Source organism: Desmodus rotundus, chromosome 8 (genome assembly GCF_022682495.2).
Source record: "Desmodus rotundus isolate HL8 chromosome 8, HLdesRot8A.1, whole genome shotgun sequence".
NCBI lineage: Eukaryota > Metazoa > Chordata > Mammalia > Chiroptera > Phyllostomidae > Desmodus > Desmodus rotundus.
Genome location: NC_071394.1, coordinates 97,831,974 through 97,859,905, shown reverse-complemented (window position 1 = coordinate 97,859,905; position 27,932 = coordinate 97,831,974). Strand labels below are relative to the sequence as shown.

Genomic DNA, 27,932 nt, shown 5'->3' with positions numbered 1-27,932 from the left:
AATGGGGATAATGGGATTGCAAATGGTTTTACACTGGGCTTGTGTAAAATGGCTCGTTTAATCAACACTGCAGGAGTAACAGGGGATAAGGGACGAACTGGAACTCACATTTATCTGGATAAGAGCCCCGTGACCTTGATTCTGTCCGGAGGCCTGCGACAGACAGGAAAAACAGGAGCTAGGGCTACCTTCTAATACTGGGCAGGTCATTTAGAAAGCGGGGAAGGCATGTTATCTGATGACTCTCATGCAACACACATACACACCCCCAATCACTAATATCTGTTATTTTATTTTTTTAAAAAGGTTCCATTACAAGGCCCCAGAGTAGTGCATGCAAATCAATGACCCGCAAACTCTCCACAGTCAGATGACCAGCATAATCTGATGCCAGACTGGAACCTGGTGAAGAGACCACCTTCTCACTTTCGAGTCCCATAAGCTAACTATGCAAATGTCCCACCTACCACATAGCTCATGACGGCTCAGGTACAGTCTACTGTCCGAACAGCAAAGACACACTGAGCTGCAAATACATCGTGTCCTTAGTGTATTAGTCAGGGCAAACAAGGCATAAAAGGGAAAAGCCAGTCTCTTCCACATATGATCTATTTCTAGGGAGATCTGCCAACACTGTATCAAGAACTTCCTCATTTTTTGATGAGGGTACAATTTGCTTTGAGGGACTACAGGAAGGGTGAAATATTCACATGAGGCAAGAACTTGAAGTTGTGGTTGCAGGTCATAGGTTATCTTTTCCCTGATGTTAACAACTTTGTGCCTGTGTAAATGCTGGGCAACGGTACTGCTGAGGGACAGAGAATTCTAACTACTTGTTACGTCTATGCTTATAGGAGAATATAGCCATGGAAGAATTAAGTGAAAGAATTTGTGGAAGAATACGGCCACGGAAGAATTCATCACATCAGAGGGTTTTAGTTTGGTTTAGAATAATCAGTGATTTTTTCTTTTAAGTTATAAAAATGTTTCTTACATGTGTTTCTCAATGCTCTTAATTACTACGGATTGCTACCTATGGTTGATTTCAAGGAAAGAGTATGTTTAATAAACTAGTCTTAGTTGAAACCACCTAATTAAAAGAGATATATTCTCATAAGAAAAGTAATTATGATGAAAAGCAGCTTTGGCAGCATTTAGGAACTACCTGCTTCCCGATGGAGAGAGCTGCCTCCTCTTCAGACTGAAAGAAACAACAGACTGAGCAGGAAGGAGGATGTAGCCACACATGAAGCTTCCAGAATTACAGCACGAAGGGCATGGACCTCAAGGAGACAAGATGCCTGTACCAGGCAGCACTTCCCATGCCTGAATGCCAGCTTCCCAAAACTACACAGCAGTCAGCAAGGTTGGCGCCAGCTGATGTCAGTAACCCACTCATGTCCCTTTGTGAACAGAACCCAAACTCAAGGGTCTTCTACACACTTTCCACCAACTCCGCGTTTCCATACCCCTATTCACTACCTTTCAATCAACCCAAAGATCCAGTGGGTACTAAAACAAATGTAAATAGTGTCAACACAAATACAGACTATTTTTACACCACAGTGTTTTTCAAACATTTCCAAAATCAACAGTCTTCCCAGAATGTAACAAAATGAATTCTAGCCCTCACACCAGTGACCAGTGAGAGTATGACCCAGAGTTAGGTAAGGGGTATAAAGTGACTTGTGGTCAGTTATTGTTCATTAATTAACAATTGTAATTGCAGGAACTCTACCCAGAGCTGAGCACACAGGGGTGTAATGATGTCACGTGTCAGTTAAGGGTTATGTTCCTGGAAACCAAAGCACCAGAGCTAAATGAACAATTTCCCTTTTTGCCCTCAGTTGGTGAAGAGTTCAAGTACTGCCATGCTACCAGAACGGTCCTGCGTTGTGCTTCTTCAAACGTTTCAGTTTCTTAATGCTAAACACTGGGAATGATGAACCAAAGGGGAGGAAGGCTGATCACAGCCTTGGAAATTATTCTGATTTATCTTGTGACTTAGGAAAGCTTCTGTTCTCATGACAACGTTCCACACAAGCTTCCTGATTACCAACTCCTAAATTATAGGCTGGGTCCTCTGAAAAATCCCACGTACAAGTAACTGCCAAAGCTCTAGGTTTCTCCAGGGTCGGACAATTGTGCTAGTAGTCAGAGAGGACAGAGTGACATTTGGGTGGAGACTCTTCTCCCGAATACTACTTCCTTGATCAACCACACAGTTAACCACTTCCATTTTCTAAAAAGCTCATGATCAGACTGCAGTGATACCCCAGCACCGAGAGCTTAACATCCATTGAGAAAAATACGAACTTACACCGAGAGGGAAACAGACCCTGGTGAAACCTCATCCCCCTCTCCCTCTCTTAAAGAGGCGCTGGGCTCTCCTGGGTCTAAACCAGTGCCTTCCTAGGAATACCTCCCCTTCCACTGCACAAGCGGGATGTGCCCAGCGGGGCAGAGGAAGCCCCAGTGAAAGGTACCCACAGCCTAACGGGGTCAGACTTCTGCAAGAGGAGAGGAAGATTTCAAGGAACCCACCTTGTCAGTCTTGCTAAAGGAAGGGCCCTATATAAGGCTGCCCTGTAATACTGCATAATGCCCGAAGACCAGGCAGGAACACATGACCAGGAGCTGCAGGGCAGGACCCAACAGAAACACATTTAGCTACATCTCAGTAGTGAAAATTTAAAGTCCCTTCTAAAGGGAAATCCCAATTTTAAAAAAGCCCAGGAAAAACAGCAAATGAATGCTGATTCTTCCTGTTCTCATTCCCATTTTATTATTCAACTGCAGTGGAAAAACCTCCAAGTGCACAGCACGGAGCAGCAGATCTCCTCTCCTACCCTGTGTGCATCTTAATGCTCACCTTCCTCCTTCCCATCGACCCCACCAACCCTCTCCTGCTCCACTGGCTCCTGCCAGGTCCCTGGACCCAAAGGTGCCCTACCCACCCCACGGTCAGTCGGTGCCCCCCTTCTGTTTGGCCAGGGTGTGCTTCAGCTCCCTCAGGTTCTCCGTCAGCACCTCCACCTCATCCAGGCGACCGCACTGCTTGGCGTCAAAGATGTACGCCTTGATGTTATCGATCTGTTGGAGGAGGAGCTCTTCCTCGATGGGCTCCTCGCCCTCCAGCCCACTGTCATTGTCCATCTCGAAGGGGTTGGTGCAAGTGACTTCCTCGAAGGGGTTGCCAGGAATAGGAGGGCTTGAGGGCCTCTGGTGCGGACACTCATCTTCCTCATCGAAGGGGTTGGGCGCTGGGCTGTCTGCGTTAGTGAAGGGATTCCCTGCCTCGGCCGCCTCTTCCTCCTCTTCCTCAAAAGGATTATATTCTTTGAAGATGCAAGATGAGGGGCCGAAGGAAGGCTCTGCAGCAGGAGGGCTGGTCGAGCCCTCTGCAGTGGGGCTAGAAAAGTCTTCCTCATCAAAGGGATTTAGGGAGGGCACCCCGTGTTGCTGTGACAGGGTGCTCTGGAGGAGGAATTCCTGGCCAATAGCTGGGGGCCCAGACTGCACTCTGACAGGCTCGAGAGCTGAGCTGGGTGAAGGGGTGTTGGGAGCTGCACTGCTCCCAACTGCGGAGGAGCCCAGATCCAAAGCATGAGCAAGGTGGGTGCGAGGCTCTCTGCTGGGCTCCAGCTGAAAAGGCCTGATTTCTCGGAAATCCAGGGACCGGGTCCGTGTGTGCAGGGATGCTGCCTGGAACTGCTCCCTTTCTCGTTCCCATTCCCGTTCACGCAGCATCTGCAGCTGTTCCCGCTGCAGGTCCTCTTCCTCAGCCTGCTTGCGAGACAGCTCGATGGCCTTCTCTGTCTGCTGCTGGTCATACTCATCCTGCAACTGCCGCAGGTTCTCCTGCAGTGTGCGCATTTCATCTGTCCGGCCTGCAGCCTTGGCCTGCCTGATAAACGATGTGATGTTGTGGATCTGCTGGAGGAGGGGGTCCAAGTCTTCACTCTGCCCCTGGCCTCCTGACAGCGGGAGCCAGCCCTCAGCCTTTCTCATGGGGGCAGGGCCGCCTCGAAGGGATGCCACCTCCCCATTGGCACGAGATGGCAGGTCACTCCGCCTTTCCTCAAGCCTTCGCTGGGATTCCAGGGAAGCCTGGGGAGACATCAAAGCCAAAGGGGAGAAACACCGTCACCAGGTCAGCAGCAGTCACACCATCAGCTGCCCTCTGCACTCTCGCTATCGCTGTGCCCGTGAGACTCCAGCTGCCCACCTCAGGCCTGAGAGCGCCAACTGCTAAAACCAAACCATGCTTTTGTTTCATAACTGTAAGTTAAGGGGTAAATTTTTCTCCATCTCAGAGTCACTGGCTATACACTTCTTTTAATATTTTATTTATTTATAGAGCACGGAAGGGAAGGAGAAAGAGAGGGAGAGAAACATCAATGTGTAGTTGCCTCTCACGGACCTCCTGCTGGGTGGGGACCTGGCCTGCAACCCAGGCACGTGCTCTGACTGGGAATGGAACCAGTGACCCTTTGGTTCACAGGCCGGCACTCAATCCACTGAGCCACACCAGCCAGGGCTGGCTATACACTTCTTAAAGCACTCATCTACACTAGAATGTTACACAGAAGAACATATGCAGTATTTTCTATCTAATACTGCGTATTCCAAAGTGTTCTACAAAGAACTCCCTGGTGTCTGGGTTCCCTGCAACCTGTACTAGAGGGAGGATAGCCAGTCTTGACGGTATTCTGGAGAGGAGAAAACCAATAGAACCTCTGAAAGAAAAACAGGACTAGAAGAGAAAAATAAACCATCGTGATTTATACAGATGTGAGTGAGGCCAGAACAGAACAAAAGAAAAATGGAAACTAGAGAGAACAAGAGATTCTGATTTACTACAATCTCATAGGCCCTCTTGGGAGTCTGTGGAGGCCTCTGTGCTCAAAAGACCCTCAAAGAGAGGACTTCCGGACAAGATGGAGGCGTAGGTAGACATGCTTTGCCTCCTCACACAACCAAAAGAACAACAACAAATTTAAAAACAAAAATATCCAGAACTGCCAGAAAATCGAACTGTATGAAAGTCCAACAACCAAGGAGTTGAAGAAACTTCCATCCAGACTGGTAAGAAGGGCAGATACGGGCAGCCAGGACAGAGATAACGCGCAGTAAGGCAGCAGCTGGCAGACCAGGAGGTCCCACATTCGCACACAGACAAACCAGGAGGAACTGGGGAGCAAGACTGACCACGCAACGCAGGGTTCCAACCTGGGGAAATAAAGCCTCAAAAACTCTGGCTGTGAAAATCTGTGGGGGTTGTGGTGGTAGGAGAAAATCCCAGCCTCACAGGAGAGTTCATTGGAAAGACCCACAGGGTCCTAGAACGTACACAAACCCACCCACCTGGGAATCAGCACCAGAAGGGCCCAATTTGTTTGTGGGTAGCAGGGGAAGAGACTGAAAGCCAGCTGAGAGCCGAGCAAGTGGCACTGTTCCCTCAGACTCCTCCCCCACATATAGCACAGCAACACAGCCACGTGGGTTGCCCTGCCCTGGCGAATACCTAAGGCTCCACACATAACAGGTGTGCCAAGACAAAGAAATGTGGCCCTAATGAACAGATTGAAACTCCCAAAACAGAACTAAATGATGAAGAGATAGCCAACCTATCAGATGCAGAGTTCAATATACTGGTAATCAGGATGCTCACAGAAATGGTTGAGTATGGTCACAAAATGGAGGAAAAAGTGAAGGCTACGCAAAGCGAAATAAAGAAAAATATACAGGGAACCAACAGTGACAGGAAGGAAACTGGGACTCAAATCAACAGTTTGGAGCAGAAAGAAATAAACATTCAACCAGAACAGAATGAAGAAACAAGAATTCAAAAAAATGAGGAGAGGCTTAGGAACCTCTAGGACAACTTTAAACATTCCAACATTCAAATCATAGGGGTGCCTGAAGGAGAAGAGAAAGACCAAGAAATTGAAAACTTATTTGAAAATGTAATGAAGGAGAATTTCCCCAATCTGGCAAATGAAATATACTTCCAAGAAGTCCAGGAAGCTCAGAGTCCCAAAGAAGTTGGATCCAAGGAAGCACACACCAAGGCACATCATAATTACATTACCCAAGAGTAAAGATAAGGAGAGAATCTTAAAAGCAGCAAGAGAAAAGGAGACAGTTACCTATAAAGGAGTTCGCATAAGACTATCAGCTGATTTCTCAAAAGAAACCTGGCAGGCAAGAAGGGGCTGGAAAGAAGTATTTGAAGTCATGAAAGGCAAGAACCTACATCCAAGATTACTCTATCCAGCAAAGCCATCATTTAGAACAGAAGGGTAGATAAAGTGCTCCCCAGGTAAGGTCAAGTTAAAGGAGTTCATCATCACCAAGCCCTTATTATATGAAATGTTAAAAGGACTTATCTAAGAGAAAGATGATCAAATATATGAACAGTAAAATGACAACAAACTCACAACTATCAACAACTGAACCTAAAAAACAAAACAAAACAAAACAAAACTAAGCAAACAACTAGAACAGGAACAGAATCACAGAAATGGAGGGTTAGCCATAATCACATGGAGGGTTATCAGTGGGGAAGGTGTATGGAGGAGAATGGGGGACAGGTACAGGGAATAAGAGGCATAAATGGTAGGTAGAAAATAGACAGGGGGAGGTTAAGAATAGTATAGGAAATGGAGAAGCCAAAGAACTTACATGTATGATCCATGGACATGAACTAAGGGGCAGTGGAGAATGAGGGTGGAAGCGGGGTACAGGGCAGAGGGGAACAAAGCAGGGTGGGGAAATGGGACAACTGTAATAGCATAATCAATAAAATATATATTTTTTAAAAAAAGAGCCTCAAAGAAGAAGCCAGATGCCAGCATACCTGAGCTTCACTCACCTGTCTCTCCAGGATCTTCTTCCTTTCTATCTCTTCCTTCCTTTTCTTTTTTAGCTCCTCAAACTGTTCTTTGGTTGGCAGTGACATCAAACCAAGCAACTTTTCCTATAGGGAATCACAGACAATTTTACTCTTAAACCTTTTTAGGGAAAAAATGAACCTTAACCTCTGTGGTGAGAGTCCATTTAAGCTAAGCCACTCCACCCTGAGATAGTCACATTAATAAGCAGGAAGAGGTATAATCCCAAAATTGGGCCAGAGAGACAGCTTCCAAATGGGCCTGCCTTTCCTTAGGAAATGATCAATAGCAGATCTCCCAGTTACTCGCTTCCTCAGTGAGGCCTCCTCCCTCCCTGGCCCCCGGTCTAACTGTGTACGTCTCCACCCGAGCTTCCTACCGCCCTTTCCATGCTTTGTATTTTTCCCCAGCACTTTTCGACATAAGCTATATATTTTAGTTGTTTTTTGTCTATCCTCCTTTCTAGAATATAAGCTTTAGGAGAACAGGAATGTTGTCTTTTTGTCAATGGCAGGACACCCAGCACCTAGAAGACTGCCTGGTACACACCAGGGACTCACCAAATGACTGTGGGGTACAGCCATGACCACAAAGGAGAAAGGGCCTAATTCTCAGCAACACAACGTTGCAAAACTAACCCAGAAGGACTCCATTAGATCTGTCACAGAGCCACAAAGGCAGTTAAATGTGACTCTGAGGGGCTTCTGAGGTAGAAACAACTCCACTATAACCACCTAGCTTTAATCTGCTCTTGAACGATCAGCTGTTTCCTCCCAACCAACGGCCCAGAAAGAGTCCCTTAGGTGTTTATTCCGAGGAAGAAATGCTATGTACATCTATGTCCATCGGGCAATGCTCATAATGGCAAAAAACGGGAATCTATCAAATGCCCGATGAAAGGGGAGTGGTTCCATGAAGGATGTGTAATATGTCAGAGCAGCACTCTGTGGCAGTATTCAGTGGAGAGCTGTTGGAGGGCTATATAAAAAAATACTATGATATAAAATTCAGTGATAAAAAGAGAAGATATAAATTTGCAAATATATACATAACAATTTATATAACAAGTGCAAATGGAAAAAAAAGAAAATATGCCAAAATAATATGTAATGGCATTGTAGGGACATGGGATTAAAATTAGTTTTTATTTTTCTTTGAAATCCAGATTTTTCTCTAAAATATGGCATCATACACTTATAATTGTAAAAAATAATAAATATCGAAATAGAAAATAAACAAGCGATTGGCTTCATCTGCTTCCTGAATGGGAGAAGAGCAAGTGAGGCAAGTGCGCTGTTCTTCTACCCCAGGATTGGCTTTACCTGCACAAAGAGCGTAGCCGAATATCTGATCATCTTCTGCAGCCGCAAAGTGTTTGGATGTGGTGGTGGGTCCTGGTTCAAGCCCAAGGTTAAGATCTTCTTACTGAATTGGAACAAACACATCAATGTAACAAGCGCTGCCGGCCTCAGAAACAAGGGTGAAAAGTCCGAGCTGTCGGGCTTGCGTGCTGGTTGCAAGGATACAGGATGCAGGTGGAGGATACAGGTTAGAGGCTCCACGGAGTGTCCTTGAAGGCGAAGCTGGTTTCTTACCCTTTTGCTGTACCCCAGGCCTCTAACACGGCCCAGGGCACATGACAAACACTCGGCCTGACCCATGCGTGTGGGCCCATGCGAGGGATTGACCACACGCACAGGGGCTGCTTCGTGGTTGAGTGGCGTATGCAGCCACATAGGGTCTGGTGCTTAGAAGAGCCCTGTGCTTGGTTTAATATTCTGCTGTCACTGTCTTAAAATTAGTAATAATTTTGAACAAAGAACTTGCATTTTCATTTTGCACCAGGCCCCGCAGAGTACGTAGCAGTCCTGCATGTACAGATGGACAAGGACTCCTCACCTCAGTTCTTCCCGAGTCACGGTACTTCCTACACTGCAAAGGGCTGACTTAACCCCAACAACCAGCCCACAGTTAAAAAGCAGCTGTTGACTTGAAGAATCTGGGTTTCCATGCTGGTTCTACCACTTTTGCCAGCTGGCGTGCCTCAGTGGGGATGTTAATCCCTATTTCACAGGGTAACTTTGGTAGAGTAAGTGAGCTACACTATACAGAAATATCCAGTGATATTTCCTGGCATGCAGCTAGTGTTCAATAGACTCCTATTCCTTTGATAATAATGAACACTAGAAAACCTTAACCAAAAGTTACTGAGATGTGTTGAGTGTCAGAGCTGACACCTTCCTCAGCCTCCTCCTCACACAAACTGCTGTCACCAGGATTCTAGGTAAGCTCAGGTCTGCTAGTCACCAAATACCTCATTAAAACGTCACCTCCTCCACTGAAGGCAGCAGGTGAGACGTCACCAATCAGACCTTACCTTAAAGCGTCTATGAGCTCGTACACTTTCTGCACTTCCACTCGAAGGTCATTGGCGTGCTCCAGACTGTAGGTTGTCTCTCCGGCGCTAAGGAGAAATCATGGTGAGTTTTTATTTTAGGCTTTTACATTTTTTATTTTCAGAAAATATACAGCCAGTAATCTTTTTTATTTCTAGTTGAAAAAATTATCATGAATTATTCAAGATTTAATTGCATTAATATAAATTGAGCTTTCATATGGTGTAGATACATCATCTTTGAAAAGCTAAATTAGCTTATTGACTGCTGAATCTTTTCGCTGAGTTTAATTTTCACATTACCAATTGTTTTTATGGCTGATACGCTCACTGAACAACTTTTCCAACATCATTTAAAATGATTGAAAGACAGCCCTGACTGGTGCGGCTCCTGTGCGGCTCAGTTGGTTGGGAGGCATTCTGTAAAGTGGAAGGTTGCTGGTTCGATTCCCAGTCAGGGCACATGCCTGGGTTGCAGGTTTGGTCCCTGGTCGGGGCACTTAGAGGTAACCGACCGATGTTTCTCTCTCACATCAATGTTTCTCTCCTCTCTTTCTTTCTCCTTTCCCCTCTCTCTAAAAATAACTAACTAAAATGATTGGCCCTGGCTGGTGTGGCTCAGTGGATTGAATGCCAGTCTGCAAACCGAAAGGTCACCTGTTCAATTCCCAGTCAGAGCACATGCCTAGCTTGTAAGCCATGTCCCCAGTAGGGGGCATGCAAGAGACACTGATCAATGTATCTCTCACAATGATGTTTTCTTCCTCACTTTCTCTGTCCCTTCCCCACTTTCTAAAGATAAATAAATAAATCTTAAAAAAAAAAAAAGAATTGTTCATTTACAAATCTGTCACCCCCACCAGATTGTTGAGTTCCAAGTGCAGTGATTATGGCTTTTCACTTATATCCTCAGTGACTAGCACATGGGCCAAGCTTAATCAGCATTTGCTGAGAAGAGAAACATTTCAGAAGATCTTGCAGCTATTAATCCAGCCTTAGCAATGGCCGCTCAACTCCCCTTCTGAGGCAGCAGCAATTTAAGTTAACTAAGCAGAAAGGACTGCTCTGTTTACCTATTTCACCATCTATAAAACAGTCCTGCCCTGACCAGTGTGGCTCAGTTGTCTGGGCATCGTACCACAAAGTGAAAGGTCACACTGGTTTGATTCCTGGTCAGAGCAAATGCCTGGGTTGCGGGTTTGGTCCCCGGCTGGGGCACGTGGGGTCCCTGGTGGGGGTGTGTTTCCTCTCAGATCAATGTTTCTCTCCCTCTGCCCCTCCCTTTCTCTCTCTCTAAAAATAAGTAAATACAGTCTTTTTTTAAAAAAGTAAAAATGAGAAAAGAAAACAGTTGTAGCTAGAAAAATATTGGGGTATGCTGTAATATGAAAATTTACTAAGGTTGTTTCATTATCTTTCACTGCATAGTTTGTTGCAAAAAGAACACTGGACTAGAAACGAGAAGACCTGTGCTTTATTTCAGTATCTCCAAGTCATAAAATCTGAAGTCGCTTCCCGTGGTCGCCACAATGTCAACCAACAGCATTTCCCTCAGGGCAGCTATCACATCTGGAGTTATCTTGTTCATTATTGGTTCACGTGTATACGGCCTGTGCTCCCACAAAAATGAAGCTCCACAAGAGCGGACACTGTCTTCATCACCGTTCAATGCTACAACCCCAGCAACTGGATTAGTGCCTAGAATGTAACTAGTGCTCAATAAATATCCATTGAATGAAAGAGTAAGAGAATGAAATGCACTTAAAGCCCTTTAGGACCAGCCTTGCTAAGGGGGAGGAGTAGAATTTAGACATCTGGAAATGTGCTTAGCAATGGCATTTCCCCAACTGGCTAGGGAGGCCCATTAACCCACGACTGAGTCTGAGACACAAAGCAAAGCACAAAGCAAAACAAACAAAGACAACAGCACTCAGGAAGAGGAGCCCCTCAGTAAGAAATTCATGAAGAAAACACTCAAACTGCCAGGAACACAGCTCTCCTTGCTGGTGTCTACGTAGAACACAGGCCTGCTCTAATGTCAAACCAATGGGCAGGGGTAGGAGGAGGGGTGCTGATTCCAGAAAGCTCCAGGGAGGAAATGAGCATGAGACAGATTCTCCAAGCCAAGGATTCTCCTTTTCGGAGAGGTATGTATCAGGATCATCCAGGGTTCTTCTTCCAACCTGCGCACAGAAAGGGCAGACTGAAATTCTTGCTCAGTGAACGGCAGGTAGAAAAGAAAATGGGTCCCTTCCTTACTGTTATGAAAAACCAGTGCTCTAGGCTAAGGAACGGAAGGAGGAAGACTGGGCTCTGGAAGGAGCAGATATAAGGAGGGAGGGCCCTGGGACAATTGTGGCTGAGAGGGTGCAAGAAATAGGGTTTGTTCCCCTTCCACTGTCTATGCCAGGGGCTGCAGACATGTAATTGTTAGGAGAGAGGGAAAAAGGAACAGGGTCTACACTAGCTTCCCTATCTTTTTGCTATTCTCTTCTCACCTCTTTTCCTCTTCCTGTGGGCTGGGAAACATAGGGAGAGGAATGAGAGAAGAAGATCCTCAAAGCCACAGTAGAAGCAGGAAGAGGTATCACAGAAGGGGTGTTTTGCCACAAAACAGCTGGGTTTAGTTTTTCACATTTCGTAAGTCAGAAATTTATACTCAAGAGTCAGGAAACTCCTTAAGGACTATACAAACAAAAAGTTCATTCTTTACATGGGCTGAGAACATGGTTGTGGACACATGAAGGAAAAGCCAAGCTTACACCCTTTGTCTTTTGAAACTGCTATACAATATTGCCACCATAAATGTCCAAATAAAAATATAGGTTTGTCCTAAACAAGGTGCACGCATCACTTCAAAAATGACAGGTGTGCAACCCAGACCTAAAACTAAAGCAGACAATCCTCAATTGCAGAGCACTCAGTTTGATGCCCTATTTTTTCTGCAGGTTGGGAAAAGACTGCTGGGATCTGATTTAGTAGCAGTGCCTCAAATTCAAGCTCACACATCATTAACCGTCAGAAGGAACAATGCTCTTAAGAAAAAGTCAGGGAATTTTTTTCCATAAAGGGAAAGGGGAATGAGCTATGACTGCTAATGAGTCTTATTAGGGGTTTCTTATTAGGATGATGAAAATGTTTTAAAGTTAGTACAGTGGTGATGGTTGTACAAATTTGTGAATATACTAAGATCCAGTGAACTGCATATTTTAAAGGGGCGGATTTTATGTGAATTATATCTTCATTAAAAAAAAGAGGCAGGTGGCCATCGAGATTTGGCCCATGGGCTGCCATTTGCCAACCCCTGCTCTAAGCCCCGATACCTCAATGTCACCCTGATGTGGCATCTACCCAGGCATGAGCAGGAGGCACACTGCCCTTGCTCATGTGCAGATGCTGCACTTGGCAGTGGTGCCTACTGTCTGAGGCCCTTCCCAAACCTGCTCCATCGGAATAGCTGGGGTCACCTCAACCTGGCCACAGAGGACTGTAACAGTGTGACAGGGACAGAGACCTGACAAAGACTCTCTGCAGTCAGTCACAGAAGAAAAGCACAGTCAGAGTTACGATTTTCATTTTAAGCTCCTGAAGATTTGACCTAAAATGCCAGAAAGAGTCACCAATGCAATGAATTAGAGAACCAGAGAGGAATAGCTTACTTCAATGATGCTGCCATCCTGATGTATTCAGGAGCTTTTTGGTCAACTTTCTCCATGCAAAGTCGTAATTTCTAAGAACAAAGAAGAAGAGGTAAGTGGCCTTCTCAGGGTATGGGAAAAGCCTGCCCAGGTGTTATGCTGCATCAACCAGAGATATATTTAACGTAGGCAGTTTTCTAAAATGTAAAAATGCAGGTACTGGTTTTTTATTTTGTTTCTTTTTACTATTGGTATCAAATTCCTGATTTACAGACCTACTTTACAAGCAGAAAACATTGCATGAAGGAAAGAGGAGCAAGGCTTTCCAGGACACAAGTCAGAGTTTACCGAGGCAGAGAAAAGGAATTAGTTGCTACATTCTTTCCCTAACGGGTGGGCAAGACACCAGCACACGGCATCACCAGGACTTGCTTCAAAAAAGACAGACGCAAAAAGCAGTGGCAATATACAAAGTGAGTTATCAAGTCATAAACTCCAAATAAAGGATGGATATTGGCTATACCTGCAACTTAGCACAGAGTTTAATTAACACCATTTCCAGTAGCCTGAGTATTTTCGTGGTGATTCCAGAAACACAGCCCTTATGACCTGTAGAACTGCTAACGGAGACCATTCAGTGATCGTCAGCCAAACATACACTCTCCCTCTGCTCAGAGTTTTGCGTGCGTTGCTTCCTCTGTCAGGGATCAGCTCCTCCTTGCCGTCGCCTCCACTCCCTCAGCTTGCAGGTCTCACAGGGCCATTCGGAGGCCCGACTTCTCAGACCCTGAATCCCATGTTTTTGCACTGTACTACGTTCCTTTCAAAGCAGCATCTACTAAAGGTGTTCTGGGGTCACTGGTAGTAATGAGAGCTGAGGGATGTGAATGGACTTAAAAGGGGAAGCTCTAAGCCTATGGGCAGGTGCTCAAACTTGTAAAGCCTGAAGCTGCCAAGGGAGCGTCACAGGACCCTCCTGGCCCACTGTTCACCACCAGCTCCAGCCTTTGCCCACACGCACAGAACCTGTCCACACTGCGTGGCAACCATTCTTTCTCCTCTTGCCCCTGGGCCACCAAAGCCTCCAACCTCCATTTTCAAAGAAAACTTTTGCAAGAAAGTGAGGGAACAAGTGTGTAGCACCACACCCAGGATGACTCACCCAGGGCCCTAGCTAGGAAATCATACCATGAGTGGCCCTTCAGCAGAAACTAAAAATAATTCAAAGGAACAACTTCCCAAACCATTCTCCAAACCCTGCAGGCTTGTACATAATGAACAGCCAAATGTGCCTCTCGAATCAGACCCAGGCCTGCACACAGTAAGTCACCTCATAGAGCTTCACAATGTCAGGGGTGTGCTCCTTCTCGTCGATCTGCTGCTCTCTCTTGAGCAGCGTGTCCTTGCAATGTGTACAGCAGCGGATCCGGTCATCATCCTTCTCGTCCAGGACAGAGCTCACACTGCTCACACTGCTGATGCTGCCGCGGCGGGAGCCATGCACGCTGTTGGGTGACTGGCTGGGGCTGGTGTGGGAGCTCAGGGAATCCTTGCTGGCACTGGTGAGCTTATCTGTAAAGCACAGCACAGGACAGGCAGCAGTGAGCCCGCAGCCTCCCCTCACTTCACCGCCCATGACAGGAGGGGAGTCCACGGGTACTGATCAGGTAAGATTAGCCTCTGCTTACGGGCAAGAAGCACCCACATCTCTGCCTTCTTGGGGTCAGGTTCTGGGGTGGGAGGGCCTCCCACTGCCAGCCAGGAAAGAGCCAGACAGCCTAGGACAGTCTGTCTTTGAGGTTCTGAGACCAACCCCTAACCTAGCCTTACCACCTACTGCCCCCTCCATTTGCCATAGCTCAGACACAACCCACCTTCTCCCTGGACTGTCCAATAGCCTTACCCACTCCCAAATACCTGACTTCTACATCTTCCAAAGCTCAGCTCAACTGGAATGTCTTCCAGGAAGCCCTCCCCTATTCCTTGAGGCAAAAATGACCTGCCCTTCCTATGAGCAGTTTGTACCACATTGCCCTCATGGAGAATTTCCCCCTCTTCTCCCTTTATGACAGGTCTGTGTTTACCCCAGAGCTGCCCTAGGAATCTGTGACTCTTTGAGGGTAGAAACTGTCTTATTCATACTTGTATCCACACACCAGGGCCACTTCACAGCAGCTGCCCAGTAAATGTTGGTTAATTAGCCCAAGAGGAGAGAGGTGAATAGTGGCCAAAAAAACATAGCTAATAAAGTCTCAAGTGAGACGGGGAGTTGGCCTCAAGGAGAAAGGGGAATTATCAAGGTAAAGTGTGCCTGGGAGATGTCAGGGTTCGACAAAGGAAGCGTCTGCTTCTGCCCCAAGTCGCCCAGATGCTCCACTGCCGACAGCACACGCAGAGTCAGTGGAGAGTGCACACACCCAAATGTCCCAGAACTGGCCAAAAGCCCATGAGATCACCCTGAACCCTTTTAACCAGATGAGACTCAGAGTTCCAGACATCTGGTTCCATCTAACCTTTGTAACCTCGTTCCCACAATTCTCAAACATGTCCTTCGCACTCCCCCAACTATTGTTTGCTCATCCACTACCCTTCCACAGGGCCTTCCCAAATTCCGTGCCTTTGGTCCTACTCTTTATACTACCCAGGATGCCCTCCTGCCCCATCTCTTTGCAATCCTAGTTGTCTTTCAAGGCAGTTCTTGAGCATCGCCTCCAGACCCTGAGTATCCATGCTTTTCCTCTCCCCCAGCCTCCAAAACACTCAACGTCTCTTGTATTATGACATTATGGTTTACTCTATATGACAATGACCGTCTGTGACTTTCATCTCAAAGGAAAGGATTAGCTTGCTGCTCATTCTTGAAGAACCTAACCCTTTCCTGCAGTTTCCTCTCTAAGTCTCACCCGCCCCTTCTAAGCAGAGCTGATAAAGATTTGGTCGGCTCTCCCGGGTGCCTGATAAACTTCTCTCATCATACTTTTATCTTTATAAAGCAATTATTTGTTTGTGAGTCTATATCCCCGGCTAGATGCTGAATTCCTTGGGGAACGGGCAGTGCGTTGTTGACCAGAGGCATGCAAACATGACCCACAAGCCAAGTCCAGCCTGTTTTTGTATGGCCCTTGAGCCCAGTATGGTTTTTACATTTTTAAAAAGCTGTTTAAAAAAAAAAAAAACTGTCACAGAGACCATATGTAGCCCATTTACCATCACGTCTTTTACAAAAACAGTTTGCCAACCATTGTTGCAGAACATTGTATCCCTGGCCCCTAGTACAGTGCCTCGCCTGTACTGGGCTTCATGGAATCAACAAGTGAATGAATGACGATCCTGAACACCATTAATTTAAACAAAAAAGCTAAAAAAAAAAAATATCACCCAGTGGTGATCAGCAAACAAGCTAGTCTCGGGGGAGGTTAGGGTCCAGAGTCCCGCCTCCAAGTTACCTACTTGCCAAGGGAAGGCTGATGAGCTCCATGCACTTCTTGCACATAATAGACCCGCAGAGGCGGCAGTGGTGGCGGCGGTTACGGATGCTAAATTTATTACCGCAGTCTGGACAAAAAGGGACGTCCTGGTCGTTGACCCAAGGCACCACGGACTTTTCTATTGCTTTGAGAAGAACAAAACAAAAACCAAACAAATAAAAAAGCAAGCCATTTAAAAGAGATCTGGTCAGGGAGAAAATAAATAGCATAAGTGTGAGCAAAGTTCTTAAGAGTTACCTCGGACCTTAGCTGACTCGGTATTCGTTCTGTCAAAGGCAGTGAGCTGACAAGGAGAAAACAGTGCCAGATGGAATTAATCAGGTAATGAATACACTTCCCACAGGCAAGAGGCATCAAGTGGAAATTACCACATCTGCATTTCTCAAGTCTCATCTGTCATCCCCAACCCACAAAGTCACAAAAGCAACTTCACATGGGATAATCCAGACAGCACCTCCCTTTCCCTGACCTACTTCCAATCTCTTTAGTGTCAGACCTTTAAGCAATAACCAGGGTTAGGCTAAGACGTGGTGGGGGTGCCTCCTGAAAGCAGTGGAGAACTCCCAATTCTCCACAGTCCTCCTGGATAATTAAACTAGCCACATATTTCTGTCCTGCAAAGTACACACAAAGTACTGCACCTGGGCTTGCCACCATGCCCACCACAATCCAGCTTACATACAACAAGCATTTGTAGGGTCAAAGTAAAACAGTGATCGTGGCATGGAACATGCACTCTCATGCCACAGGGCAAAATGGCCCAGTGAAGATGTTCCCACACTACAGGCTGGAGCCAGCTGAGTTCTCCCCACAGACCTAGTCACCAGCTTCTCTGTTTGCCAACAAATGATATCGCACACTGTGCCCCATTGTGTGATTATGCCTGGGACACCCAGAAGAGGAAATCTGAAGACAGGAAGGTTTTCCAGCAGCCAAGTGGGCTTCACAGGAAGGAAAAGGGAAGCTGGCTATGCAGCAAGTCTCTCGACCTGGGCTATTCCTTTCAAGTAAAAGCATCCAGGCTACAACTGTCCATCACATGCTCTGTACCCCTCTAGGTGAGGCGTTTCTCTGCCGACACCAGATACAGCCAGCATCATACATATAAAATACACAATGATGCAGAAATGTAGTATTTCCCCCAGAAAATGTATGCTTGCAGAAAAAAACTGCGTTACACAACAAAAGTTACCTTCTCCAACCTGATTATCAATTTATTGACTTCCACAACATAGTGGTCAATCCTGGCAGCTCGGTGTTTCTTGAAGTCAGAAAGATGGCTTCTCACAGCACCTGCAAGGAGAGGAGGTGGGGAGACAAATGACCCGTCATTTCTCTGAGGCAGCCTCTCTACCTTGCTGCTTATCCTCAATAAATTTTAAAAGTAAAAATTTTAGGATTTTAGAATCTTACAAAACTTCAAAACCTAAGAAAGCACCCACGTACCTTTTCTTCTTTAACCATACTCTTACCATCTAATTAAAATTTACTTTCAAGTTCTTAGGGGTGACTGTAAATTATTAACTTCTAAAATTTGCCATTCACTCGACCTTTCTACAATTTGTGACTTCCTTCAGTTGTTCGAACAGGCAAGTTAATCAGAAAATCATCTGATAACTCAACATTGGCAATCATGAGATAAACTATTAGAAAGTTAGTAAGAATTCACATGCCTGAAACTTCTCTTTCATGTTTCTCATTGGCTTTTGGGTGTGACTCGTAATTACATTTGTATAGTATTTTTAAAGCCATCTTCTCCTGCCACGCTGAAAATGTTTCTACTCTCAATATGGTAGCCACTGGCCACATGTGGAGATTGAGCACTTGAAATGTGGCTAGTGTATGGTTGAAGAAATCACTTGTAGTTTTAATTAATTTTACTGAAATTTAAATAGCTACGTATAGTTAGTCATTGTATTGGACAGCACAGTTCGAGGACTTTCCCCATTCAAAAAGACACATTCTGTAGTGGCGCTGTAAGAACCTGGGAGATGATGCTGGGTAAATACTTCCCTGCTTAGAGCCTGTTTCCTCATCTATGAATGGAAATGAATGTCACTATGCATTCTATCTCACATGGCTTTTGTGGCAGGTGAAAAAGATAATGCAAATGAAAGAATAATAAAGCACTAGGAAGGAAAGCTTATCCATTGCACAGACAGAAAATATTATATTCATGATTGTTATCATTCAAAAGTTAACAGACACGTAGGATTAGCTAGTGCAACGCTGGTATGGCATGATCTTTTCGTTATTGAGATATTAGTCACATACATACAATTCACCACTTAAAAATGTACAAATTCAATGGTTCTTATTGGGTTGGCCAAAAAGTTTGTTTTTTCCGTAAGATGGCTCCAGTAGCGCTTAGCTGTCTTTATCAGAAACTTCATCAGAAACTTCATCAGAAACAATTTTGTTAGACTGTGTTGTAACAGCTGTCATATCGGTGTGCATTAAAAAAGAACTTACCAAAATTGGTGAATTTTTGTGCAGTCATTTTAATATTAAAGATGGAAGAAATACGCAACATTATCAGCATATTATACTTTATTATTTCAAAAAAGTAAAAACACAACTGAAATGCAAAAAAAGACTTGTGCAGTGTATAGAAAAGGTGCTGTGATTGATTGAACGTGTCAGAAGTGGTTTGGGAATTTTCATGCTGGAGATTTCTCGCTGGACAATGCTCCATGGTCAAGTAGACCAGTTGAAGTTGACTGTGATGAAATTGAGATATTAAATGAGAACAATCAACATTCTACCCTGCAGGAGATAGCCAACACACTCAAAATATCCAAATCAATAAAGTTACTGGTGAAAATGAAAAATGTGTCTTTTACTATATGGAAAAAAACCATATGGACTTTTCGGCCAACCCAATAGTATATTCAGAGTTACGCAACCATCACCCAAGCATATTTTAGAATATTTTTCATCATTCCAAAAAAAGATTATCTTGAATGTATATGATACCATAAATATGTGTTTCATAAAATTAATTGCCAAACCAGTGCCTCTTAGTAGGGAGGTAACGTCTGTATGAGAGGAGACAGCCCAGTCAATGGAATCTGTGCCTGGGCTGATGCCACAGCCCTGGATTCCCACCCCAGTTCTGCAGTTTCCCAGATGCCTGATCCCAGGCAGGTCCCTATGGGGTGCAGCGAGGATCACATGAGAGCACACATGGAAGGCATTTAATGCAATGGCTAACACAAGGCAGTTGTTCAGCTCATTCTTGTCCATTTTCTGCCCCCCACCCTCAGGACGTAAGGTCTACAAGAAGCTCAGACCATTCTGGTTTATTGATGCCTCCTCAGCCAACTCTTAAGACATTACATAGAATAGAGATGTTCAATAAGCATTTGCTGAATGAACGAACAGAATTTCTTACCAAGCTCCTGGGGTTCCCACATGTAAGGGTCAACCCCTCCATAACTGAAAGACTCATATCCTTGGGTCCCTGACTCTGCCCGGTCATCTCCTTCTCGTTTCAACAGCCTGTTCTTTGCTTTTTTAGCCTTCTGGACGAGACCTTGAAAAAAGGAACAAACACCGTAAGTGATTCCATGAAGAACCCCAGTAAAGAGTGCAGGGAAATCTCAAACCATAAGAGTTGAAGAAATAAGTATGCTTTGCGTAAAAATGCTCAAGAAATTTTTGGATCCCAAATAAAATGCAATAATAAGCATTCAGCCACTATACTACAAATGCTAGAGCAATCCACTTGCTTGTCAGTATTAGCAATTAGTTGGTTTATGTAGCCAATATAGAGCTAAGTTACTGCTCATTGCCAATGTCAGAGGCCTAATTAAACAGAAGTGTTAAAATCACATTCAGTATGGGGACCAGGGTGATGCAAGTGTTTTTTTCCTATACCTTAATTTTGAAGGTAGTATATGAGTATATACATTTTTCAAAACTCACTGGATTGTACACTTAAAAACTTATGTGTGTACTATACCTCAATTAAAATAAAGTTTTTAAAAATCAAATTCTACAACACTAATTTATTTACCCTAGGGCCTCATGAGTAAATACTTCCTGTTTACCTCCAGGATGAGATTCAGCCAAACCATCACCCCGGGGCTGCTGTTCTCCATAACGCTTAACTGTACACAGAGTTCTTTTTCCCCTACTCACTTCCAAGTGTATGAGTGAGAATATTGACAAAAAGCTTCAAGATACAGATGTAACACTGAAAACATAACATAAAGAGCGCCAGACTTGGTAAGAAGAGAAAATGAATGTGTCCTGGATTCCTTGCACGTACCAGGCACAAAACAAAGTACTTTCAAATACATTATGCCAGACTGTGCTCACATGTAAGGCATGTGTATCCCTACCTACAAATGAGGGCATGACACCAGAGGAGAGAAAGATCACAGAGCTTATAGGCACCAGGGTCAGAACTGGGAACCTCACATCTGAAACCAGAGCCCCAGTTCCGCCCAGCCAGCAATGACTTGAAAACTGTGCCTCTGTAGAACAGGGGTTCAGCCACCTGGCCTGAGGTGAGAGGACCTGCTATTAAAATGGAACAACAGTCAGCTGGTCTCAATTCTAAGTTGCTCTCATTGATCTTCTTAAATCTTGGGTGGCTGCTATCCTTTTTTGCCACTAGAATCCAGTAGAAAATATCAGATTTAATACAATATAATTTCTTTTATATTTAATAGATCAATACTCCGTGGAGTTCCCATGATTTTGAAGTGCTCTGTCCCTTGAATAACATTAAAAGCATACCCATAGCTTTTCTAATGTAAATGCAGATATGGGGGGGGCTTGGCGGGCAGGGGTGAAATTAATAAGGTTACAGACATGTCTCTGTTAGACACTCAAGCTAATAAGCAGACTCCCCAGTTATCAGTCACTCCAGGATGGCTTTCTCCAACTGGAAAAATAAGGTCCACCAGAACTAAAGGACACCCTCTAAAATATATTAAAGTAGTCTTTTTTAACAACATGGGAGAGGAAAGGAACTGATGTAACAAAGGATCTAGCAGATAGGAAATTGGAGTTAACAAACAGCAATTCGTTTTTGCAAACAAGACTAAACTGTGTCAAGAGGCCCATGCCAAGACCCATCATAATTAAAATGCCAAAGTTTAAATACAAAGACAGAATCTTAAAAGCAGCAAGAGAAAAGCAGTTTGTTACTTACAAGGGAGCCCCCATAAGACTATCAGTTGATATCTCAAAAGAAACTTTGCAGGCAAGAAGGGACTGGCAAGAAATATTCAAAGCGTTGAAAAGCAGGGACCTACAGCCAAGACTGCTCTACCCAGCAAAGCTATTATTTAGAATCAAAGGGCAGATAAAGAGCTTCTCAGACAAGAAAAAGCTAAAGGAGTTCATCACCACTAAACCATTATTATGGGGAATGTTAAAGGGTCTTCTTTAAGAAGATCAAAAGTATAAACAATATAAAATGGCAATAAATACATATCTATCAACAATTGAATCTAAAAAATAAAATAAACAAGTAGAACAGAAACAGAATCATAGATACAGAGAATGTCTTAATGGTTGCGAGATGGAAGGGGGTTGGGGAAATGGGTGAAAAAGGTGAAGGGATTCAGAAGTATAGACTGGTAGTTACAGAATAGTCACGGGGATGTAAAGTACAGCACGGAGCCAAAGACCATACATGCATGACCCATGGACATGGACAACAGTGTGGGGATTGCCTGAGGGATTCCAGCGGGGCCTGGGTTGAGAGGGACAGAGGGGGAAAAATTGGGACAACTGTAATAGCATAAACAATAAAATACAATTAAAAAATAAATGATGATGGCAAAATGATTAAAAAAAAAAAAAGACTAAACTGTGTTGAGTTAAACAGGCAGTCCGTGCCATTTAACCTTTAGAAGGCAAGAGAACTGGCCCTGGCCTAGCAACCTTCCCAGGGTGGGTGTAGCCTTTCAAAAACAATCCCATATGTTTCAAAAACACAAAGCAGAAGCCAAAGTTAAGTCTCAACCACCCCCTTGTCTATGTTACTGTAGACGTCCTAAACTGAAGCTGAACCAGGGCTAGGGCCCAAACCCACTACTTTTTAGTAATGATCAGTTTATATTTTCTTATTTAAACTGCCTCCAAAACCAAGGTTCACTATTTTGATTCTAATATTTCACTTGCTTAAACTAGCAATGTCATAAAATTTCTACAAAATCAAAAGACCAAATGAAGAAGTTATCTGCTTTTCAAAGAATTTCTCAAAAATCTTTGATGTCCATCTTTAAAACTGCACTTTCCTGATTCCGAAACACAGAAAATTACAACATAATTAAGAATTCCTTCCCAACTAAAGAATGCTTAACTCAATCTCTTAGTTCTTCTGAGGTAGAGACAGGGGAAAAATGGAGGGAGAAAAACAAGTGAATATTTTGAAGTTTCTTTCACAAGGAACAACGCTTCCACTCTATTTAGTATTCCCTAAACAGATTCTCATATCTATTACTCCCTAAATAATCTTAACCAATTTTCCTCTAATAAAAGGGGTACTATAAAAGGAATTTGAGGACATTCTCTAACCTCTCTATCCACTGGCAACAAAGTCTTAGTGATATCACAGTATATGACCCAGTTCAGCTGACACTAAGTCTGGACACTCACTGACAATCTTGCAGGCCCTTCAGTTGTCCAAAGGAAACTTAGGTAATCTGTTTGCTTTCCAGCTGCAGTACATGCTACGGTAGGAATACAGGGCCTCACATCATCGGTGATGCCATGGGGAGAGAGTAGCACTAGACTTTGAGGTGAGAGAAGACCTAGGCTCAAAGCCTAGTTTGACCAATTCCTGTGTGACCCTGGATAAATTATACAACATCTCTGAGTCTCACTTTTTCTCTGTAAAATGACACCAACCACCATCCTGCCGGGTTGCTGGGAGAATCAAATGAAGTAACATGTAAAAAAAACTCTGAAAAGTGTGAAGCACAAAAGATTTTTTTTTGGAGGGTGGGGGGCTTCCTAATAGTTGTGGCTCTGCACCAGCCTCTACAGCCAGAACCCAGCTGGTCCATCACAGCCCTCAGGATTTTGAGAATGTTTAAAGTTGTCATGTTTTTGGACGGAAGTTGTAAGTGTTAATGCTTTCAGCAACTCTTTTTTTCTGGACTAAAAAATGTAACATAGTGTGACTGTTTGATTACAGGGTGCACGTGACTCGGCATGTGTGGGAGCCAAAGTACACTCAGAAATCTATGATCATTCTTCCTCCCAGCCAACAAAGATCTGTGAATACAGCACCCAGATCTTTTGTCTCATTGCCTCTGGAAATGCTACCAGCTGTAAGAAGCAGGGTCGCTGAGTCAGTAAGAAGAGAGTTCCAGAGCAGCAGCATCATATCTACGGACTAGAATCTGACGTCCAAGAAATGAACACTATGCATGCAAAATTACTTTGAAAAATTCTTTCTGCAACTCTCCAGGACCTGAGTCCTTGGAAGCTCAAAAACCAAGTTTTAACTTTTTGGGTTGTTTTTCTTAGCTTTTCAACTATGACCTTCCTTTTCCTAGGCTGCAGAGGACAAGGTCTAGTTGAGGAAAGAAGGATGGCAGAAAGGCTGACATTTGTGACAAATAAATGAGTCAATAGTATACCTCCACTTTCATAGCAAAGGAAAGGAATTCCACTCCAAAACCCTCTTAGGCTGACGGTCAGATAATTTAAATAGACTAGCAAGAGACAGCAGAGCACAGTAATTATGTAATTAGGTTCGAAGCCTAGCTCTGCACAATTGTGCGACTTTGGGCAAGTTATCTCATCTGTGTCGGATACCCTCATCAGCAAAATGGGGCTCACAGACACATAGCTATTGTGAGGATTTAATGAAGCTAACGCATGGGAAGACTCTGAACAACATCTGGCACGTGGTAAGCACTAGATATATGTTTATAACTATTAATTTATGATTATTATGCTCTGGTGGCAACATGGAAGCTGATGAAAATTACCCCCTGAATTAAAGCTCCCACTGACAGAATGGGATAAGCAAGATCCTCCCCTCTTACTTTTAATTTGCCCTTTGACATCACGGTCTTCCCCGGAGTGCTCTTCCTCATAATGTGACTGAAGCTGATAAAAAGACTGCAGGTCCTTCAGGCACAAAGGGCAGAGGAAGCCCTCCCGCACTTCCCCTGGGTCATCCAGAGAAGCCATGGGAGTATCCCTCTCAACCCCCACAATGCAGGGGCCTCATGCCAAGTCAGCGTGATTCCTCCACAAGGAACAGGGCTCTGGCAGCTAGCTTAACCAAGCAGCACTCTGATGACGGGGAAGTGGCATCATGGCTCTGGATGACGTCTCCTCTCTGGAATAAGAGAAGCCTTGAGAAAGGAAATAAGAAGGGGAAAAAGCCAATCAGGCAAAGTAGCAGCAATTAAGAATTCTCTTTGTTTTTTTCACAATTCAATAAGGGTCCTTAATGTTTGTCCAGTACAAGTTTGAGAACACAAACTGCTTTCTCAAATCCTTAGACAAAAACACAAAACTTAAGACATGAGAAAAATCTCTGGACAATGGTAACTCTAAATAAAGTGGGAAACACAGATTCTTGAAAAATCAACTTCAACAGCAAACAATACTAAGGCAATTTGCTAACATTTATTCCAAATGGTCCAACTTCCTAAGTTGTATACCATGGGGAAAATGGTACTTAATGGTCTTAAATGGTCTGAAGTACTTATCAACAAACAGAAGTTTTTCTTTGACTCTCTCTGTACCTTGATTATTTACTCAACCACATATATTGAGCTCTTGCATCTGTGTCAAAAATGCAACAATGAAAAAGAGACCGTGTCTGCCCTAATAAACAAAAACAAAACAAACAAAAATCCCAACGTCAGTCTAAGGAGGTGCATTACAAACCTAGTGGTCAAAGATAAAAATCCATTTTGTGTCATATTTGTAGAGCACTCTCTCCGATGAACTTAATAGATTTTATAAACCAGTAAGTAACAGCTGAGCAGGAAGCTTAATGTTCTCACTGCTTTAAATATAAAAGGATTTGGTGCCTAAACAATTCAAGGCTTAATAATTTACATGTTCAGTTTTACTGGGCCATGGCAAAGTCACTTCCAATGTCAACTCAGAAAGACTCCCAGCCATTAGGAGAACCCAGACAAAACCATTCGCAAAAGCAGAGGAATTTCTCCCCAAGAGCTCAAGGCCAGAAACCAGAGCACAGAGTGAGGGGGAATGTCCGACCCTCAGCTTTGAGTGGACTTCCCTTACAGGGCCACTGAGGAGGGACTGCCAGGTCCTCAAAGATGAAGGGTGACAGGGTGACAGTGTGACAGTGCCCCAGAAAATAAACAAATGAAACGCCAGATTCCCATTTTTTTCCGCTACAAAACCCAATGGTTACATACAAGCAGATCTCAGCCTCTTGGCCCGGTAGTCACTGAAATAGCAGCTCCAGTTCCCTCCCAGCCAGTAGTTCCTCTGAGGCCTTAACTCTGACAGCCCCCTTCCCTTCTGCGCACTCACCCCTAAAAACCGCAAATCAAGCTCCTACACACACAGCCTTCCCATCTCAATCCAACCTCAGTTCCTCAAGGAAATGCCTCTTACTTGAGGCATTCTGCCAGCCCGTGCACTTCTTCACGGCAGTGACGTCAATTAATAGTCCCAAGAATATAAAGCGGCTGAATACATAAGACCGTAGGCTCGGTGAGGACAGAGACCATGTCTGTTTTCCCCACCACCATACCCCCAAGGTCTAGCCCAGCGCTTGGCACGAACCACGAAGACATTCAATAAAACTCTAAGATCATATAATCGAACACACACTATAAACCACAGAAATCTACCACAAACCACCAAGCCAGACCCCACAACCACCACAGGGTATGCAAGCCCTCACACTCTAAACCATGTAAAAATAAAAAGAAACCCTACCTATCTTGCACCTACACCTCCAGCCTGAACGCTGCTGGGCAGATTAGACTCCCCATCGCACAGCCGCCCTCATCACGGCCTCGCACTGCACACAGCCCGTCTCAACACGATTATGCACACGTCGCAAAACCACACACAACACGGAGACTCAGCCCCACACAGCAGACAGGACAACCCCACACATCTCACAGACACACACACATCGCTACAAACAACTCCACACACACTAGGACTCCCAAACGCCTCAGTCGCACACAACCAGAGAACCAAACAGCTCCCCCGGGATACCACCCCCCACCCAGCCAGCCGTCAGCCGCACAGCCAAACGCAACTGTCCACGCCCCGACCACACAACCAAACAGAGCCCCTTCAAGGCAAGCACTCACCAGCGAACCGGACGGCCCGAAAGCCACATCACCCACCACGCACGTCACACCCACCACAGCCACACCGCCCCACAGCGGCACTGCTCGCCCGTCTCCGCGCCTAGGGGGGACCTCGCCGCCGCCCCTCAGGCCAGGCCCAGCGCGGCCCTCTGTACCTGGCCGGACTTGAGCGGGCCCGCAGGCCTGTCCAGTCCTCCGCCCAGGATCTGGGCCTCCACGGTTCTCACACAACAGCGGACACCATCTCCGTCGACCGCTCGGCGCTCGGCAGGAGCGCCTGCGGTGGCGCCGAAACCGGAAGGCAGGCTGACAGGCCCCCACGGAGCGCCGAGTCCTCGAGCGCGCGAAGTGGGCGGGGACGGATTCAGACTAGGCGGGCGCGCAGGCGCAGTAGGAACTAGCGGGCTGGGCTCCGAAATTTAGTGACGTTTGTACGGCTCAGGTGCTTAAAAGTACAAGGCGTTAAAGCCAGCGGGTTTCTCTCCATCCTTTGTGCCGGTGGAGAAACAGAAGCCCGTGCATACAGTAGTAATTCTTTAGCTCTTGACCACGGTGTGCAATGAATGAGGCACCGGTGTTCTTCAATACCTCCTACCTCACCCCCAACTACAGTTGTAAATTAGTTCGAGTCAGTTACAGTTCCTGAGAGCTACAGATAAAAGGAATATTCAGGAGACTCGGAAAATGTGGAAAGATCCGTAATAGAACCACAGAAGAGTGGGGACTTAGAATGAGAGACGCTATCCATCTGCAGGGCTTACAGTATGGTCAAATCTGTGGCATTTTCAAATGCAAATCACAGTGAAGGGGTAGGGAAGGGCGAATTGGAGAAAGGTGGTCAAAAGCGAGAAACACGGTTATAAAATATGTATGTACTAGGGATGTAATATGTAACATGATGACTATAGCTAGCACTGCTGTATAATAAGAGTAAATCCTAAAAGTTCTCATTACACAGAGAAAAAAATTTTGCTTTATTCTTTTTATTATATCTATATGAGAAGATGGATGTTAGCTGAATCTCTTGTGGCAATCATTTCACAATAATTGTAAATCAAATATATGAGCATCATGCTGTACCTCTTATTTTTTTAATCCTCATGCGAGGACATGGGTTTTTTTTAAGAGTTTATTGATTTATTTACTTATTTATTTTTAGAGAGAGAGGGAGGGAGAAAGAGAGGGAGAGAGGAAAACATCAATGTGTGGTTGCCTCTCACGTG

General features: G+C 44.7%; 1 protein-coding gene across 4 annotated transcripts; it reads right to left on the bottom strand.

Moving 5' to 3' along the window:
- Window positions 1-272: 272 nt before the first annotated feature.
- Window positions 273-27,019, bottom strand: RBSN (rabenosyn, RAB effector). Of its 4 annotated transcripts, none has more exons than XM_024556487.4 (12): window positions 26,865-27,019; window positions 24,436-24,750; window positions 19,812-19,952; window positions 17,610-17,710; window positions 16,655-16,700; window positions 16,380-16,541; window positions 14,260-14,501; window positions 12,951-13,021; window positions 9,274-9,360; window positions 8,219-8,321; window positions 6,878-6,982; window positions 273-4,110 (listed from the first exon to the last, which is right to left on the bottom strand). In XM_024556487.4, the coding sequence occupies exons 2-12, from the start codon at window positions 24,581-24,583 to the stop codon at window positions 2,965-2,967; spliced, it is 2,352 nt and encodes a 783-aa protein (XP_024412255.1). In that variant the 5' UTR covers window positions 24,584-24,750; window positions 26,865-27,019; the 3' UTR covers window positions 273-2,964. The 4 variants fall into 4 exon arrangements, with proteins under 4 accessions (XP_024412255.1, XP_045048214.1, XP_045048213.1 ...); XM_045192279.3 differs by lacking the exon at window positions 26,865-27,019 and adding an exon at window positions 26,710-26,826; XM_045192278.3 differs by lacking the exon at window positions 26,865-27,019 and adding an exon at window positions 26,324-26,639.
- Between the last annotated feature and the right edge of the window lie 913 nt (window positions 27,020-27,932).